A 19,632-nucleotide genomic window follows, 5' to 3' on the forward strand; every position below is an offset into this window, starting at 1 on the left:
TTGACAAAGATATCCTGGAATATTTCTAGTAAAAACTGGAACATTTTTCATTTTAGCACAGATAAACATCAGTTATTCATCCTCCTATGAAATGTGGGTGTCAATCAGCATAGTTAGCATTTTAAATTAGCACTGATCTGCTGTTTGCAGATTATCTAGGATGCACAGAAAACATAGCGAGTATGTGTCACTATAAGAAACTGAATCAAAGTATTAACGAGCACTTTTAACCAGGATAGGTATTTTTTGCAAAGAGCGGTTACCTATGGAGTTTTTTTTAATCCTTTCCCACATTAAGACGAATTTGATGACCTCCCCTGTAAACATAATTCACCTATAGCTTTGACATCTTAGTATATAAGTGAAGACACCCATTAGAATAGTTTCCAGGTTTTTTCAAGGGTATTCTGCACAAGTAGAGACCACCCTCGCTAACATCTGACGCACACACCAGCATTTTGTTATGTAAGAAGCCAGAAATATGACAGAAACCACAAAGTTCAGAAAACAGCTTCAAGGCTAGTAGGCTTTTAAGGGGTAAAGAGATAAAAGAAGTGTCTTGTAGTACTCCATATCAATTTTCTTTTTTAATAATCACCGTGTACTGTATGAGGAACTTTATAATTGGTTAGAGAGACTATTCCTGTCAGTGTTTGTCATCAATGTGCAACAAGACCAACTGGTTTGCTGATGTCATTTGTTCTTGTCAGAGCCATTGTGGACTCTGTTGCGGTCAGCTGTTTTCACTGAAGCACTAGCACCCGTCCCTGCCATAACTGGTGTGGAGAAAGCATGTAACGACTATGCATTTCTAATGAGGAGATTTTCTCTTCTCATAAACAGCAGGCAGGAGAGTGGAGATAAGGACGGAGAGGAGAAAGAGGGGAGGGAAGTGGAATAAATCCCAAATTTAAGGTTTGAAGGGTCTTTTCACAACATCAGTAGAGTGTTGGCTCGAAATGTGTGTGCTGTGTGTGCGATTGCGTAAATGTGTGTTGCATGAAGGAGTGGGAGTCATCCTTTCTAGAGGCTGCTGTGCCAATTTTTGGCGTGCGTTCACGCGTTCACGCATGTCTGTTGCATGGCATCAATTTTATGGTGCGACCATATACGAGAGTGGGCGTGATTGTTTGCATGACAGAAAGCAAGAGAGAGAGATAACTTAAGGGGGAGATGAAGTAAGAAAGAAGACATGATGAACACCACTGAACAAAGACATCAAGCAGTTTTTAAAGATTGCAACAACAACAAACAAAAAAAACCCGCCAGTACGTCTATTCATCGTCCCGTGCTGTGTGACAGTTTTCTGGCTCCTCTTTTTGATAGACAATGAGTTTCAGAGAGTGGACTTAAATCTGAAAGGAAGAGACAAAGAAAGAGGGGGGCAAGTTTGATAAAAAGAGACAGAGAGAACACCAATTTTTCCCTCTCAGCTGACGCAAGGGGGAAATAGCATGTTTCCCCTTGTCCATCACAGACTCAAGAGCTACTAGCTTAATTATACAGAGCAACAGAGACTGAACAGACTGTATGTGTGTGTGTGTGTGGTTGTGTGTGTGTTTGAGAGAGCGACAGTTGGATTCGGATGTAGTGTATTGGTTTGGAATTAACACGAACAGAAAGATGGAAAGGTTTAATTAGATGTATTCCCCTAAACTAACACAGTTTGTGTATCTGTGCGGTGACATTATTAGGACATAATAACCACTCTCATACGCGCATAGGGAGCCTAACAATTTCCGCACAAGGAAAAATTCTCAGTCTTGGGGTTAAGTTAGGGTGAAGTTAGGTGGATAACATGTTGAAAGAATATTTAAACTTTGCAGGAAAGGAAATGTGGTTTTTTTTTTCCTTACAGGACTGAAAAGATGAAATGCACTCTCATGCTTGTGTGTCAAATACAGGGTCGGGGCATTAGCTAAAAGACTAAAAGCAGAGGGAGGACTGTTCAGTTGATTAATTTTTCCATCATGACTAATTCCTCATGTTTTTTCAAACATTAGTTTGAAAAGGCTGATGCAGTCGGTGAGCACAGCTTTTACTTTTGGTCAATTTTACCAGATTTAGCTAGAAGGTACTGACCTCTCCAGCTCCGATACATTATTTCACCTAAGTGGCATGTGGTGAATTTTGTAGAAAGGCAAGCAGAGATGATGAGGTGAAATAAACCATGTGTGACACAGTTAATCATTAATATCTACGGGGGATTAAAAAAAATATTCAGGAAAATTTAAGGTGGTGACTTAATACAACTGGATAAACTTTATACATTTGGTCAACCAAGTTATTTTTTTGATATGCTTTTGTGAAAGTGCTGCTAACTTTACTGTTTTTTAAAACCCAGACAACCCAGGCCCCCTCCTTTGTCAAGGCTTTCTTTGCCAATATGCAGGAGTTATCATTCAAGACCTTTTTCACATCACACCACACTAACTCCTCTATACATATCACACATTTTGGGCAAGGTGGTAAGTAAGAGAAAACTTATCGGTTTAAATGAACAGTTAAGCGGGCTTGTTTACTTGCTAATACTAGCTCTACAAACAGCAGATAATAACTGATCTCAGAGCAGTGAAAGTAAAGCTTGGTGACACTGGTCTAGCCTGCTGGATTATCCACAAAGCACATGTGCAAGCAACTAGAAAAAGCTGCTGCCGCGCTAAAGTCATTGTTGACACTCATCCAGATTAAATCGCTTGCCCACAGAGATTTCAATGGGATCCTAGTCAAGAAGAGTCAACCTGCTTCCAGAGACAATAGCCAACTGCCACAAGGTGGAAGTAATTTAAAAGACAGAATCAAACAGGCAAGAAGCTTTATGACAGAATACTGTGTTAGATGACAGAGACTGTTTTAATTTATGTCTCTTTTTAGTTTTTAAAGGGCAAGCACTGCTTGTCTTGCTTGCCCTGATGGAATGACACTGCTCCACCTATAGCAATAAAATGTTTTTCTTCTTTTAAAATTTGAATAATGTCATTAATTGTGGTTTTAAATCGTGCAAAGAGATTATTTTATTTTGGTTTTACAAAAATGCTTTCAATAATTCTAGAACAAAAACAATTTTTCAAAGGTAAGCCATGCTTCAGCAAAATTTGCAAGTATCATTTTAACACCAAAATTTAGATAAATGGCTAACAGTTTAAGTTAACTAAGATGAAATCATCTTAGTCACAACGAGGCTGTTTTTCAATCTTTTAATTTCATGCTTCTGTTTACAAAAAATCTAACAAACATCTCAATCTTAGATGTTCAATATTCGATATTAGATGTATTGCGATTAAAAGCAACCCCTCAAGAGGAAAGGAGAAGGTGAAATGTCTAATTATGGTATAATTAATAACAAATCAAATCTCCTGGCTTAAGCTCACACAACCTTCCAGTATCTTCAATCCATCAAATCCTGTATAACATAAATATAAACAGCTGTGCTGTTTCAGTTAAAGGGTTAAGAACAAATTGAAAAACAGTTTTTTGCTGCTAAAGTGATTCTGTTTCTTTGTTTTTATTAGTAAATATCATTAGTAAATATCCATCAGGATAATCCAATGTTGGTTTTGCTCATTGCATTAAAGAAAAGGATAATCAGCCTCACTCTTAAAGGTTGGTTTAATTCTGAAGGGGAATGTGTAGATTTCAAAGCAGTCTCCTCCTAAATGGCAAAAACAAGTGTGTGTGTGTGTGTGTGACAGTGGGGGGATGCAGGAGGGAGTGAGGCGAAATGGTCACATGCGTAGCAGACTGTCAAGGAATAACTCGCCCCCTGCCTCTCTCTCTTTTTCTCTCATCCTCTTGACTCCTTCCATCCTCCTCCTCTGCCTCCTCCAGCATGCCGCTCTCCTCTCTCCCCTCAGCTCCTCATTTTCATCTTAATCTGCGCTCGCTCCATCCCCGCTCTCCCTCTCTCTCTTCAGCTCTCTCCCTACTCTCTGCTTCCCGCTCCGCCACCTGTTAGTCTCCTTCTCCTCTTCACACCAGAATCCCCTCTTCTTCCTCTTTTTCTTTTATGAGGAGTTTCAAAATTACGCTATCACTGAGGTAAGACACCATATTGATTCTTTTATTCTGAAATGCAGATAGTTTGATTCTAAAGCCAAGGCTGCAAATGTTAATTTTTCCTCTTAAATTGCACCTGCACTTCTTCTCAGATGTTTGGTTTTAGGTTTTGTTGGCCACCTTCCACTGGCGTCATTACATGCTCACTTTGTCTGTAAGGTTCATGTGCACGTCTGCTTCTTTTTAAGGTAAAAAACGAATGCATCACAAACCAGACAGATCATTCTGCATACAGCAGTGAGGTGCAACATGTGGCATGTGTCTGCTCTTTCACTTTTCTTTCACACCTTCCTGTCACACTCTCACTCAGGTTTTCCCGTTCCTGGCTGCCTGAAAATAACTTGGCTCTTAATTTATAAGTGCCGACTGTCACGATGGTTAGCTGTAGATGATGCTGAGTACCAAGCTCTAATGAGCAGCTACACTCTGAAAGCACAGTACTATACCATCTGCCTGTCAGCCAGGCAGCTTGTTATTTAAAGGTGAACGGAGCCAGCCGCAGGGGCCCCATTGTATGTAGGACACGGGGGAAAGTAGACAAAAACCAGCCGGGAGACAGAGAAATCCTCACGCACCTACAGGTTGAATAAAGGTGTCTGTGAAAGACAAATGGAGAGATAATGAGAGATAAAGAGTGCAGGAGAAGAAAGGGGAGGTGAGAAGACAGAGGTTGAAGAAGAGAGCTCCCATGCCTGTGATATGACTCTAATTTAAAGTGAAGGAGCTAAAAGGGGAGGAGGGGAGATTGCATGTTGCGCAAAAATATTTCTGACCGCCAGACTGTGGCAGCATTGCTCCCACCCCCCCCCCCCCCCCCCCCCCTTTTGAAGCTGGAAACCTATGTAACCTTATGAACATAAGTACAAGGGGGCCGTGCATAAAATACTCTACTGTATGTGGTTGCATAACTAATAGATGTAGGGATAGTGTGTGTAGCTGCAGGGAACCAGTGGCACATTATCCTGCAGCATATAGGAATTATGCAAAGTAGTGCTTCAGCACATAAAAACCTGTAAAGTGTGACGCTGAAATCGGCACCTTATTATCTTTGGCGCGTGCAGCCAGACTTCTCAGCAACAAGATGACGAGGAAACGAGAAGATGAGAGAGATTCCAGCTGGCAGAGTGAGAGCGATCAGTCCTGAGCTCCCTGAGAGCTTCTGCTTCCCAGAGAGCTGCGAGCCACCGGGCCTCTAGGGTGTACGTGTGCTGCTGTTGATGCCTGTGGTGCTGGTGGTGCTGGTGGTGCTCAGGCTGCTCCAGCTTACGGCCACATCTGCCAAAACAGGGGGTGGGGGGGGGACTGACTGCACACATTATATCAGCCAATACCCTCCAACAAGCTGCTGGGTGTGTGTGTTTGTATGTAATTTTAGGGGAATTAATTACTCATAGAACTATATTTACATGTGTGATTGCAGATGTGCATGCTGATATGGCACAGTGTGTGTGTGTGTGTGTGTGTGTGTGTGTGTGTGTGTGTGTGTGTGTGTGTGCTTTCCTGGCTTATTTTTTCTTCTGAATTTATCCATCAATAAATTTTAGTCAATCAACATCTCAGAGCTCACTGACTCGTTTTCACCTTCCTCTTAATATCAAGCAATCCACCGCTTAAGTTCATTTTCACCAGTGGGCGGCTTCTGTTTTGTTTATTTTATTGTCAGGCAGAAGTGATTTATTGCTTTGTTTTCTCTCTAAATGATTTAACTCTGACTCTGCGTGCAACAAGTCTAGGATATCTCTGCTCTGCTTAATTGAACAGTAAAACAGAGCGGCGGCGCTTTTCCGTGTTTTTCAGGATTTCAGATGTCATTAAATGTGCTCTTGTGGCACCAAAAACATGACAGCTGCTGGTTTATAAAAGGCAAGATGTCCATCATTTCCCATCCCAGAGCCAGAAGTCTGTCAAAGTCCTTTCAGTCAAATGAGTCAGGGAAGTTTGCAGCGTGGCACACTGCGGCGTGCTTCAACAGTTTGTTTCAACGCCGGCCAAGAAAGAGCTGGATTATCTGTGGTGTATATTACCCGCTGTTGCGCTCACAGCGGTGAGACCAGATCGTGTATGATGAGTGACTCAAGGTCAACGGTCAGAGGCAACAAATTTAGAGCCACTGACAGCCAGGGGAGTTGTTGGTCATAATGATGGAGTCCTGATGAGAGAAGTCTCGGAAATTAATCTGTTTACTAGCTTTGACCCCCAAAACAGCCTGCAGCCATTAACCTAGCATAAAGAGTGGTAGCTTGAAAACAACTAGCCTGATTCGTATCAAGTGTAAAGCAGAGTGTGGTTTTACCGGAAGGGTACAAAAATGTTCTCACTTTGTGGGGTTTTGGTGGCTACTTTCACACTGATTTTGACCTTTGGTTATAGTCGGCTAACCTTTTACTACAGTTCAAGTGTAACCACCTCCTTGCTGTAGCTTCAGCTCTGCAGGGAGTAGCTTTCATCGTTAAGCTTTGCAGGCAATCAGTTGAGCTTTGTGATGTACATGTTGCTTGTAAATGTATCTGCTATTCTCATAGAATGTATTGTCTTATATTTGAGCCTTTTGCCAGCTTTACATTAAGTGCTCACCCGTGAGTGTCCTTTTCCAAATCTTGTCAACAATAAAGAGTGTTTCTGTCACCGCCGTCTTGGTGATTTAGAACCAGATGTCACAAGCGAGAAGCAAATCAGGCTGTGAACCCACACACTCATCGGCTAACTACTTATCAAAAACATGTTTCAATGAGTACACTGTAGGTCAACTGTATCGACGCTATTGTGAGCTGCAGCTGGAGCCCCCTGGTGGGCTGTGGAGGTACTGCAGGTGCAGGTGGGCGCAATAATGTAAGAAATTCTGTTCGAAATTATGCATGTTTGAAGTAGATATATAAATGTATTTATCCATCCATTCGCTTCCGCTTATCCTTTTTCAGGGTCGCGGGGGGCGCTGGAGCCTATCCCAGCTGTCATAGGGCAAGAGGCGGGGTACACCCTGGACAGGTCGCCAGTCTGTCGCAGGGCCAACACACAGAGACAGACAACCATTTGCACTCACAATCACTCCCGCATTCACACCTATGGGCAATTTAGATTAATCAATTAACCCAGTGGTTCCCAAACTTTTTTCGCTGGGCCCTCCTTTGTTTTACAGAAAAATGTTCGCCCCCCCCCTCGCGCGCGCACACGCACGCACTAATACATCCTCCAACCACACACAAACATATTTTGCTCAATTGCGGTTTATTTCACACCTCAAACATTTAGTAAACAATTAAGCAAATACAAGTAATCTGCGATAAATTACAGGTAGTAAGAAAATAAACTACTAACTCTTTTACACTATGTCCACACTTTTGAAAACGCAGCTGTTTCCTTGGAATCACCGAAAACTGAGATTTTTTAAAACTCATTTTTTGCGTTTACGTGTGAACGAGGAATACAGAGTTCGTCAGGCAATGTCAAAGGTATGTGCCTTTTTTTTCACGTCACGCTATGCGCACGTTATTGCTTACATGAGAGGAATTGCAGAATGGCATTTTTAATTATTTTTTTTAAATGCCTCTCTGTGCAAAATGGGTTTAAAAACATAAACAGCTGTGGGATACTGTTTGTCCATGATTTGAACCGGGGAACAAATCGTGGCAGAATCAGCCTGATATTATTTGTATCCCACTGTAACTTTACTGTATAAAGAGCAAACATCTCCAAAAGTAGGAGTAGTTAGTCATTACAACAAGTGTTTGCGAACTAAAAATCAAGAATGTGGGATCCTGTTTGTCCGTGATTTGAAGAGCCCAGCGCGTGCTCCCGACGCAGGGAAAACCAATTTTGCAGGGGAGACCTACCTCGGCACTTGTGCAGGTGAAGCCAAAGGAAGATATGCTTCACCATATTTTCTAGTCTTTGGCTTAGAATAAAGTTGGTTTGGAAGCATATTCAGCGATGCTTCATTTCCTGCTGTGCGTTTGTGTGGGCGCCCCGTGCAGCAGTGTCCAAGCGTTGTTTTGTTTTTTCCCTTTTCATTTTTTCAATAGATCACTTTCTTTTGCATTTTTTTTAGTAAAAAAATATAAGATTAGGTGAGATTTTCACTAAAATGTACAAACTGACTTAATGTTTCATTCAGAATAACCCCATAATAATCAACTGAGCCCATAACCTTTTCAGCAAAGGGTTTACACAGGTGGACACGGCGTGAGGGCCGTGTCCACAAAGATTTCTATACAACTAGATATCATTTTGCAACCACAGCTCCGCTTTTTTGACCCAGAAGCTGCGTCCAATTTTTCATACTGTCTGCAGTTCGTGACATGTAATTTTAGACCCTTTTAATAGTTCTCTGGTGAAACCATTTGAAAGCAGTAAGCTTATTGAATATACTGACCTTATTCAAGTAGTTTTCTATGTTACATAACTAGTAATTTCACAGAGAAAGAGGGGCTTCGTGGCAATGTGTCTATATTCAGTCGAGTCCTTTGAATTTTGATACAAAATCTGATGCAAGACCTTCACTAAAAATTAGTGTTATAGAAGAGTGGCATCTGCTCTTTAGAAGGGATAAATGTAAAGAGGTATACTCTCTGAATTAATAATTAAAATGCCTCTATTCTCATGTTTAACCTTAAAGAAACTCCGATGTTTTTATAGGCTATTAGAGGTAACCGGGAGAGATGAAGACAGTCTCACTTTTTACTTTTCATCCAATAATACGTTGAAAATGAGCTTAAAATAAGAATTTATTACATGAAAAATACTTAAACAGAACACCGAGCTTTCCCTGTCTGAATTCTCATTTTTATGTTTCTAAACCTCGCTGAACTCGGCGTTCACGGCAAACACGGAGTAAGTACAAATATTAACTTCTCAGTTCCAATCGATTAATGCAGAGAAAGCAGCGATGGTAGTCCAGGGGGGGATTTTCAGTTCACTGCAGAGGACAGAATGGCCCCTCAAGCCCTGCTGAGAAAACAAAAGCTATGAGATATTTGTCCACCCCCTCTTTTTTTTATTTTGGGAAAAGAGCAGACACATGAGCCTCGTGGTCAGCTCCACTCCTTAGAACCACAACACTATATAATCATCGGGAATCTTCTCTCCATCTCAGCCTGTAAAGATTTATGTAATTACCTTTGTGTCTGCAGAGCATTCTGAAAAGATTTTTATAGATAAGACGCATGCTCAGACACTCTCTCACACACTGCTGTTTCATCGAGGATGATTAAGATATGGAGGAGACCCCCGTTGTCCATTATCTTTTATCCTCTCTGATAGGCTTGGGTTCATTCAGATCTGCTTAATTGAAATGCAAATGTATGCACATCTTAAATGTAATGTCATCTTTTAAAACTGTTCCAGTTACACTAGAAAGATTTTCACCAGGAAAGCACTGTGAGACAAAAACATCGTTAGATATGTTCTTGAAAATGAAAATCCTAGAGGAGCAGAGACTGAGCTCAGTGCTGAGGAAAAGAAAATGCCCCGTCTTCACTCTTGCTACACTGGTAAGCAATTCAAAAGTGTGTGCATACACTAATGTAATATTCTCCTTTCCAGCCCTATGACTGTGCGAAAAGGAAAACGTTTGGGCATCACCATCCAGGAGCACATGGCCATCGACGTCTGCCCGGGCCCCATACGCCCCATTCGTCAAATCTCCGCCTACTTCCCTCGCCTCTCGCCCACTTCCTCCTTCTCCGAGCCACTCTCGCCCAATCAGGTGGCGGCGCCCACAACGCTCAGCCCTGGCAGCACAGGTCAAGCTGCAGGGCCCATGGGAGGAGGAGGGGGGAGCAGTGGCCTTTTGTCGCCACAGTTACCGGGAGCGGCGGGGGGAGGGGGCTCCCTGTCAGCCATGAGCAGCATGGACACCTCCATTGAGATCGACAGCTGTGACAGCGATGATAACAGTGAGTCACCTGGAAGTCTCATTGAAGCAACCTAATAAAATTAAGTCAGCGCACATCTGGTTTACTGCGGATCATTTCACCGCTTGAAATATTGAAAGAACTTTGCACAGCAGCAAGTGGCGGACCAATACGGCTCCATTTGTTATCAGCACATGTGCTGGCCACGTGTCAGTCTGAGAACACAGTGTCACTGCATAGTCTGCAAAAGGACTCCAACTTTATTGTAAGAAAAAAAAAAAAGCAACTTTCCTTATCAAATTACCTCAGAATATATCAAAGTTTATTAATCTGGCTTTTTAAAGCTACAGTTCCCCGGTGAATTCAGTAGTTTGAGACCACAACATGACCAAACTTATGCTGGACATCTGCAATGAACTTGCAATTTCATTGTCATGCAACCGCTCACAGTCAGTTGCCATCTTCAGGGCAACCTTTGTACATCAAGTTGGCTATAAAATAGCAATTTTGTTTGCAATTAACTGCAATAAATTGGCTAAATCGGTAAATTCACATAAACTACATGCATTCAGAGTCCAGCCAGAACCTCAAGGATCTGAAATTCACAAATTCCTGCATTAATATTGATGTACAGTCTGCAGGGCAATGATTTAATTGCCGAAGGACATAGGTGCTTGACAACCTTGTTTTTATATAAGAAAGTAACCAGAACACAACTATTTGGCAGAGAGTCCTAAGGTTTTTAATCACCACGTTGCCTGGTGGAAGACAGCCTTGCAGGCTGAGGGTGTTGCACAATAAACCTCTCACGAACCAGCTGGTTGCTGCAGCTACTTGTAGTGAGTCCATAAATGTTAAAAAATTCAATTCTGTCACCAAGAAACCTCTCAGTTTTCTTAGTTGCAAGGAGGCTGTGGTCCTATTTTTACTAACAGCGCACAGAGCGATGTGCTTTTTGTTCTCCATCTTCAAGACCATGTAGTTTTAGAGAAATATAAGCGTCTCATGTAAATGCAAATGAGATTCTCTGTGCAAGTCCCAATAAATTCCCCTTTACACCTTTCCTTGACCTATTGGGGTGGGAAGCAATTAAATACAATGATAAAAAGGGCAATCATACAATGATAAAGGTTTAGAAAGCATCAAAAACAGGAACTAAAACAACACGAGAAAACCTTCAGAACAAAACAGAAAATACCAGAAACTACAAATACACAGAGTCATGAAAAGTAAGACTGTAAATCTAACAGGGACCTCGGAGACCACCAGAAGAAAAATACCACCAAGGATAAATAAGGACAGATCATTTAATAAACATGTTCCAAGACTTGAGTATAAAGTTTTGTAGAAGTTTCCGGGTACTACATTAGAGGTCAACCTCTACACGGGTATAGCATTACAAAGGATGAATGAAAGATGGGGTTTTATGTGTTTTTGGGTAGAAGCAGTGTAGCCGTTTTAGCTTATTTCCATGCTTTTATGCTGAGGTCAGCCACCCAGCTGCTGTCTGCAGTACATGCACTGCAGATTTGACAACAGTTTCAATCTTTCTCTATCAACTCCCAACAAGAAGGGCAATATTTTATATATTCCTTTCAAACAAAGAAAAGATGTTTTCATAAAAGTCTGAGCGAATTCAATTTCTCCTTCTCATCTGCTGTTTGTGTTTCTCCCTGCCATCATTCTCCATCTCAGCTCAAAAGCAATTACCAAAGTAAATGGCACAGATTTGTGTGTGTGTGTGACTTTTTATTAACTGCCTTCCAGCCTCTTTGGGGACGCTAGAGTTTGACCTACTGTACGAGAAAGCCACCAGCTCCCTCCACTGCACAGTCCTCAGAGCAAAGGTAAATCCCGAACTCGGAAAACTCCATTAGAGCCACTGCAGCTGAACCAAGATACAACTCAACAGCATGTGTTTTTCGTTCTACTGATTAAAAAAAGAAGAAGAAGAAAGAACCCTTCAAGTCTTAGTCTGTTAGTCATTTTAAATGTTGAACATTTGTACTGCGATCTTCTTTTTTACATGGCTTGTATCTTTTCTGAAAAGGGTCTAAAGCCGATGGATTTCAATGGTCTGGCTGATCCCTACGTCAAGCTGCATCTGCTGCCGGGCGCCTGCAAGGTCTGATTTTCTTATTAGGACAGAGTTTTTGTCCCTAAATGAAAGAGGCCTTCAGTATCCTGTCACAAGGACTCTGAAGTGCAGATTAATTCATGCTGCATTTCTTTAGCGTTATGCAATGAAAACTAAAGTGCAGACCAATAAATCGGCAATGAGGCAAAATGACCTTGTAGATTGTAGGAACTGAACTTGTTTTCCTCGCGGAGGTTGTTTTCCGTTTGTCTCTCCTCGACAAAGCCTGGCATTAAATTGATGTTTTCTTCTCTCTGCCCATCACTTACAGGCCAATAAACTGAAGACCAAGACTGTTCGCAACACGCTGCATCCAGTGTGGAACGAGACGCTCACCTACTGTGGAATCACCGAGGAAGACATGTACCGCAAAACACTCCGGTAAATGTTTGCTCTAGGAAAGGCTATTTCTGTCCTCTTCATGCCCTGCCTTTCTGTTTATCATTTCCCATCGCAAAGCTGACCCGTGCTTTACAAAGGATTTTCTTATCATCCGTCTCAATCACAGCTCCTGGTTTTATGGGCCTTTCTCCATTTTGCCATGTTGCCCCTCTCTGTTTCCATCTCAACTGATCCTGAGATCCTCTTCACCTTTGTTCCTCCCCATCCTCACACTCCCCTGTCCACCAGATCAGAAAAGATCTCCCCTCACTCGTTTTTAACCACTCCTTTCTCTTTGTCTCTCATTCAATCTGGCTCCTTGCTTTCTCTCTTTCCAAGTTGCAGTGACAGATTGAGGTCAGACTGAGCTCCGTGGGGTGTTTTAATTTCATTGACCCCCCTCTAGAGGTGACGAAAGCTGCGAATTGTTTCTGCCTGTGACTAAAACTTTGCCGTGGCACACATGGGAGTGGGATTTAAATAGGATCGACGGATGATCTCTCCAGGGAAATTAAAGAATCTGGCAGTGTTAATTCAGCAGAGACATGTAAAGATCAGGAGATGGGAAGTTGAACTTAGGTAAACATGGAAACATGTCACCATCGATCTTTGAAATACAGCGTCTTTAAAATTGACAAACTTCTGAGAGCACGAGATTCAAAGGATCGTTTCAAGCAGTCACTGTGGACACGTTTGGTGTCAGCTCCTAAGAATTTAAGAGTATCTGATTTTTCAAACATAAGCTAATGCTACAGTCACACTGGGGAAAACAGTGTTTCAAGATGATGGCACAACCAAAATTGCTGTAAGTCTGTGCAATGAACCTCTGGTCTTGTTGGATTAGAAATATTTGAAGACAAAGACCAGGTCTGCAATCACTCGCACTCAGCTGCCGTCTTTAGAGTAACTTTAGTGGAGCAAGGCGGCAATGAACTGGCAATGAGATGCCATTGGTTTGCAACTGAATGGGGTCAAGTTGGCAATTACATGCAATCTGTTTACATGCGATCTGTTTGTGTAACTATAGAAGGTAAATGGGATAAATCAGCAAAAAGCTGTTGCCTCTGATATTCAGAGTCAAGCCAAAACCTCATAGGTCTGAAAAAGAAATTCCTCCACAGTGACAAAGTTATTGCAGGGCAGCAACTTTAGTCTAAAAGCTAAAAAAATGAAATACATTAAAATAAAAAATTTAATGCGGTCACTGGGCAACCACCAGTTTTTCTCAGTTGCTAGGAGATTTTTTTTTAGTGTGACTGACCCATGTGACAAATGAAAGCTTTTAAAAGGGACAATAAGAAAATGCAAAATCAACGTGCAGAAGAAGAAATCATCAGTATTTTATAAATTACTTAGCTACATAAACAGGAAAAAAGTATCAATGTCATTACGGTAGTTACATGGATAGCTACCAGAGTTAGCGTGCTAAATAGCTAGCGCCCATATCCTTTGTACCTGATGAGGTGATCGTCAGTGATCGCCCTCGAAGAAACAAACTGTGCTGCCCAGATCAATGTTTTCTCTTTTCTACAGTCTGGAAAAAAAATCATATATTTAGACCAACAATGAATTAAACAGTAAAATAATGATGGCTGGCGCTCTTGGTGACTAACAGCTGTCGCCATGCTGGAGAGCAGGATAGATACAATAGGCAGCTGAGAAGGGTTTGTTTTTAGTATAATACATATCGCCCTCTTATTCGCCTCCACTTCCTCATACACTACTTACAATATTCTCTGTTATAGCCGCCAGCATCAGGTGACACTAAGCTTTGGAGGTGTTGCCCTGCAACAAGCTGAGACTGCACAGCTTATCCTGTTATGATGATTTGAAATTGCAATAAAATCATCCATAATTTTTTCTTACTCTGTTCCAACACTGATTTAAGCAGCCTTTGACTAAGTATTTAAACAAGCATATGTAACATCACGATAAAAGCAGAATACTTCAGGCCATTTAATCAAACACTAACCTCCTCTAAAAAAAAACAAGAAAACAATTTGCTATTTTTTTATCAGTTACCATCATCTCTGTTCTATGGAGCATGGATAGATGGATGTAGCTACTGTGACGTCACCTGTTGGTTTGTTAAGTCCTGTTTTTAAGCCACATGAGAATCTTGGTGTTTTGAAACTAGATTAGCCCAGCAAGGAGTTGATCTAACTGTGAAATCACACATCTCTCTGCACGATCTATCTTTCTGAAAGTTAGAGAAACAAAATTTACACCTCAGGCTTTTTTTCCCACTCGAAATGAGCGACTGAGTCCATAACTCATCAGGAAAGTGTAAAAGGAAAAGTCGAGGGCCATTTGCCACAGATTTCTGCATGATCGTAACGTGTCCTTATAACAAAGTTGCCGGTCTTGTACCTCTCTTTTATAACTTGTGTTGCTGTCGCAGCCAGATTGAAGACATGTATTTAGGATCGTGTCAGTTTTTACCCCCATTTTAATGACATATCAGTAGGAAACCCAGATTCACACATTACACAGAGCAGGATGTTGCGACAGTGTTAAAAAACTGACCACTTCTCCTGCTAACTAGTGCTGATGTGAAGGTATTGTCTGATTGGGGACACCGATCATTCAGGAGCATATTGTAGGGAGTACCAGCACCAAAACACTGAACTTGAAAGGATGTGACTATGATGACGTTACTAGCAGCATGCAAAGTGACCAACGGGGTGGGTTTATTGAGAGAATTATGCCTCAGCAGGAAATATCTAACTACGCAGAAATGAGAAACTCATTTTAACACTACGCCGTAACCTTCTACATATCCTGATGTGATGTAACTACCCATCCGGTCAACGCATACCACAACAATTTAAATGCCGAGGATGGTTGTGGTGTTTCCGGTTAGAGAAGTCTAAATCAAGCTCAACTGTTTTTGTAACCACAGGTATCGCCCCCTTGTGGTCATTTCAAATGAATGCGCTATTACAGTTCGTGTGTAGGACCACAGCCCAAAAGCTACAAGACAAAATTACGTTTTTTTTTCTGAAGCTCAATTGGGTTTAAAAAAAAAAAAGAAAAAAGTATGTGGAACTAAAGAATAAACATTTTGTTATTTTATCTTATTATTTATCAATGTTTGACTCAAAAAGTCACAAGTTTTGATAACGTTTTCTACGTTTTTAGCCGGAAATAGCCAGCAGGCAGTCACAGTGAGACTTCATCTGTATATAAGGTGGTGCTGGTATGTGTAGATCAGATTCACCCCCCTGCTTGGGTTCACATTATGGGTGATGGCTGATGCGTCAGTAATTATGAGCTGTCACAATGACACTTAAATGTTTTTATTACTTGATGTCCTGTAAGTGAAGCCTTACATCCAGCTGGTATTATAATGGCTCCATCTTTCTTCCCTCTTTGACCCATCATTTTCTCACTTACCACTTCACCCTCGAGCTGTTTTACACCATCTTTCTCCCCTTAGCGCCAGCTGCTGCTTTCATCTGCGCTCATCCCCCCCCTCTCTTCATCATTAGTTTTGTCTTTTTGATACTCAATGTTTCAGATTAAGGAAACTTAAGGCACTAAACTAGATATTAACTCTCGGTATTTTAACAGATTATTGTCTTTTATTATCAGAAACTGAAGACAAACGTTACACCTGTGGTTATGAATTTAGTAAGAAGTCAAATGAAGCAGTAGATGGGGAGGCAGCATGTTTATATACCAATCTCTCCTGTGGCCGATCGCTTTCTTGATTTTCTTCCTCCCATTGTATGTCTTTCATTCACATTTACATAAATTAAAGAGAAAAAGTGCTGGGCTTCAGTTAGCTTGTAACATATCACTTCACGTGTTCATTTAAATAGACTGGCCTGTTTTCATCACGTCACTCAAATCCTCACATACACAGCATCCCTGTATCTCCTTCACTCCGCTCTCCCCACCCGCCCACTAGTTTATTTCAGGCACTATTATGGCAGGTGTAAAAGTTTGCCAGGCCCATAAATATGGATTGACTTAACCTAGCATGATGCACTTTCACATTATATAAATTCCTGCTGGAGGAAAATGGTAATTACTTCTAGTCTGAACACACACACTCACACACAGGCCTGATTTACATGTAGCGTCGGTCACTTTCTGACTGTGTTACTTTATTCAGGTCGTGTTTATGTCAGTGATTTCCCTTCCCTAAAATGACTCATGATATTGTGTTTGACTACCACACTCCATCACACACAAAAAGCACTCTCCCTCTGATTACTTTACATTTTCTGTCATATCAGAGTCATTGCAGGTCTAAAAAAAGAAAAATGGGTGGTGGGGAGGCAAATCATGACTTAACAAAAAACTTTTATTTTTAGTGAAACTTTGAATTATCTCGGATATTATACAGTACTATGCAAAACCCTTGACTCACCCCTCATTTCTTTATATTTTGCTCAGAAAATGAGAAATGGGTGCAGTGACTTGTTAAAACATGTGCAAGCATACGTGGAAATTCAATCTTGTAATAAATGCTGTCAGTCAGTATTTGGTGTGACCACCTTTAATTCAAAGCTCTTCTTTGGATGTTTCTGCCTTCTGTTATGTTCTCTGTCACGATGATCCCACACTGCTTCAGTAATGTTGAGGTCCGGGCTCTAGGGAGGCCAATCCATGATTGATAGTGCGCTACTGTGCGGTTTCCTATCCAGGTATGCTTTTACCGTGCTGGCATTGTGTTTGGGAGCATTGTCATGCTGAAAAATGAAGCTGTTTATGCTTTTCAGATGGCGTAATGATGGTTCTTTTCTGCGTCCATCATTTTTGACAAGATCGGCAACACCACTGCCTGAAACACAGTTTGAAATGAAGTCCAGCTTCCACATATTATTTAAAGACGCCCTGACAGCATTTAGAGATATGCAAAGTTTTGGTCCAACTGCTTTATGGCAATCGGTACAAAGTTTTTTGTTGGTACAAAAATATTTTCTTATCTGTCAAACAGCGTTCTCTTTGTGTTTCATAGATTCGAATAAAGACACATGATGCATTCGTGACAGGCTTTTAGTGTCAAAACCCCTGAAAGTATTTTGTTACTGTTATGTTGTCTGTTATGTGTAGACACAACACTGTTAAGTGGCTTAGCAAAAAAAATAAATCCTCTGAAAATGGCCAGGTACAAAAAAAATACACTGGCTGCTTTTTCACACATTTTCAATGTCCAAAGAAAACCTTTGATTGACCTTCAGAAAGCATGGAGAACTAATTCTCAAGACCACCTTAAGAATTTTCAAGACATCCCATCTCCTTGGAAGCAAAATCTTAAGAAATGAGGTGTGGCTAAAGAATTTTTCACAGAGCTGTTCAGACCTGTAAAGATGCCTGCCATGTTGGTCCAAACACTGCCTATTGAAACATGAATCTCCAATAAAGAAATCCTTGTGATTTTAGCCATTATCATCCAGACTTTGCAGAAATATTACTGTGAACTAATGCTCTTCAAAAGAAAACAATATACTCATTTATATGCTGAGCATCAGAAACAATGAACACCTGCAAAGGTATTATTTGCACCAACATGTGGATGCGGCATTCCCTTTTTTCTTGTTCTTTCACCAGCGTCTGTGGTGCGGTGACATTGATCCACCTGCAGAGTGATGCGATGTGTTTTCTTAAGCCTTTCCTTTAAAATGTGTAAAATTTCAGAATTATAGTTTTTCCCCTCGTAAATAGATTGTTTCACCCAGCTCTGTATTTTCATTTCATACCTACAATGGCCCTAATATGCCACTGCAGTAACCAGCTACTCTTATTTTGATTCATGCTTTGTGCTCTGCCCATTGCTCTCTCCTCATTTCTCATTCTTTACCCCCGCATCCCCTCCCTGTCTCTCACTCCCAGGGTGTCTGTGTGCGACGAAGACAAGCTGACACATAATGAGTTCATTGGGGAGTCTCGGGTGGCCCTGCGCCGTGTGAAGCCTGACCAGACCAAACACTTTAACATCTGTCTGGAGCATCCACCTCCTGTGAGAAGAACGGGGGGGGGAAGGGGGAAAAAAGAAAGACAGAACCTATAAAACTAGGAAAAAGGAAAATATAAGTGTATAAGGGAGATGAATGATACAGTAGGGGGTACAGCAGTATTTATTGAGGCATCCTGTCTGACTCACAGCTGTGAGTAAAGATGGGGGGAGTGCACAGAGAAAGAAAGGCATGAGGTGATGACAGAGGGTAACACACACCGGTCAGCCACAACAATAAAACCATCTGTAATATTGTGTAGCAATCCTTCATGTGAGTCACAATGGCCTTGACCAGTTGGGTCTCGGACCTCTGGAGGCATCCTGCGGTGTCTGGTACCGGCGGTGCATCCTGTGTGCTGCAGGATGTGACTCATGATTGTTCTGGCGCTGGATCAGATGGGAGTCTGTGGGTTGGGCTGTCACTTTGGGCATTTTATTGTGTTACCCCAACTCATTCCTGGGCAGATTTGCAAAGTGACAGGATGTCCTATTTGGGAGAGCAGCTGCCATCAGGGAGTGCCATTGTCAGGTGTGGATGGTGTGCAAGTTTCAAGTGAGTGATAGGTGTCAAAATAACTTCCATACGAATGCCAGGACCCAAGGTTTCCCAGCAGAAAGCTGCACTGTACTGAGATAATAAACCATATCAGTTCATCCGTCAGTAGTTTTACTGTTGTGCCTGATCGATGTATCATTTCACTTGGATGAATATCAAACATCTAGGTCTCATCATATTTAAATAAAAAAAAAAACAAGCAACGTGGCTGTGCAACATCTGTGCCATCTTTAGATTTATAAATCAATAACTGCATTTATAGAAATAAACTGTATTGCCAGTTTGTGAAAAATCCAATAACTTATTAAGCATTAATTCCATCCAAAAGGCCCGTCTAGTTAAGGGTTGCAGAGCAGCTGGAGCCTATCACAGCTGCCAGCGCATGGTGTGAAATGACCAAGCTCTATAAGGTATTGATTAGGGAGAAAGAAAAGAAAGATGCGCTAATGATTTAGAAAAATGCCCTTCGAAGTTTTCAAATGTTAATACTGAATGCTGATGGCAAATCTGCACCCATGTTTTTCATGTTTATGAAAAAAAAAGTTGCATTTAAAAATGTAAGACCCGAAACTCTTTCCACCTAGTTTTAAATCTGAATGACTGGGTTGGATAAAGCGCGGCTCTCAGTGGCTGTTGAAATTCATCCAACAAGTGTGGGAGAAGGTGAAGGTCAGGGCTCGGTGCC

At 41.4% G+C, this 19,632-nt stretch overlaps 1 protein-coding gene across 1 annotated transcript in view; it reads left to right on the top strand.

Moving 5' to 3' along the window:
• Nucleotides 1-3,676: 3,676 nt before the first annotated feature.
• The window catches only part of LOC146512767 (double C2-like domain-containing protein alpha), a 43,697-nt gene continuing 27,741 nt past the window's right edge, over nucleotides 3,677-19,632 (top strand). The window contains exons 1-6 of the mRNA XM_085170303.1: nucleotides 3,677-4,038; nucleotides 9,595-9,947; nucleotides 11,673-11,752; nucleotides 11,956-12,030; nucleotides 12,314-12,423; nucleotides 18,268-18,394. Of these exons, the coding sequence (XP_085026429.1) occupies nucleotides 4,007-4,038; nucleotides 9,595-9,947; nucleotides 11,673-11,752; nucleotides 11,956-12,030; nucleotides 12,314-12,423; nucleotides 18,268-18,394 (777 nt within the window). The 5' untranslated portion in view covers nucleotides 3,677-4,006. The remainder of the gene's footprint in view (nucleotides 4,039-9,594; nucleotides 9,948-11,672; nucleotides 11,753-11,955; nucleotides 12,031-12,313; nucleotides 12,424-18,267; nucleotides 18,395-19,632) is intronic.

Source organism: Neolamprologus multifasciatus, chromosome 8, assembly GCF_963576455.1.
Source record: "Neolamprologus multifasciatus chromosome 8, fNeoMul1.2, whole genome shotgun sequence".
Lineage (NCBI taxonomy): Eukaryota > Metazoa > Chordata > Actinopteri > Cichliformes > Cichlidae > Neolamprologus > Neolamprologus multifasciatus.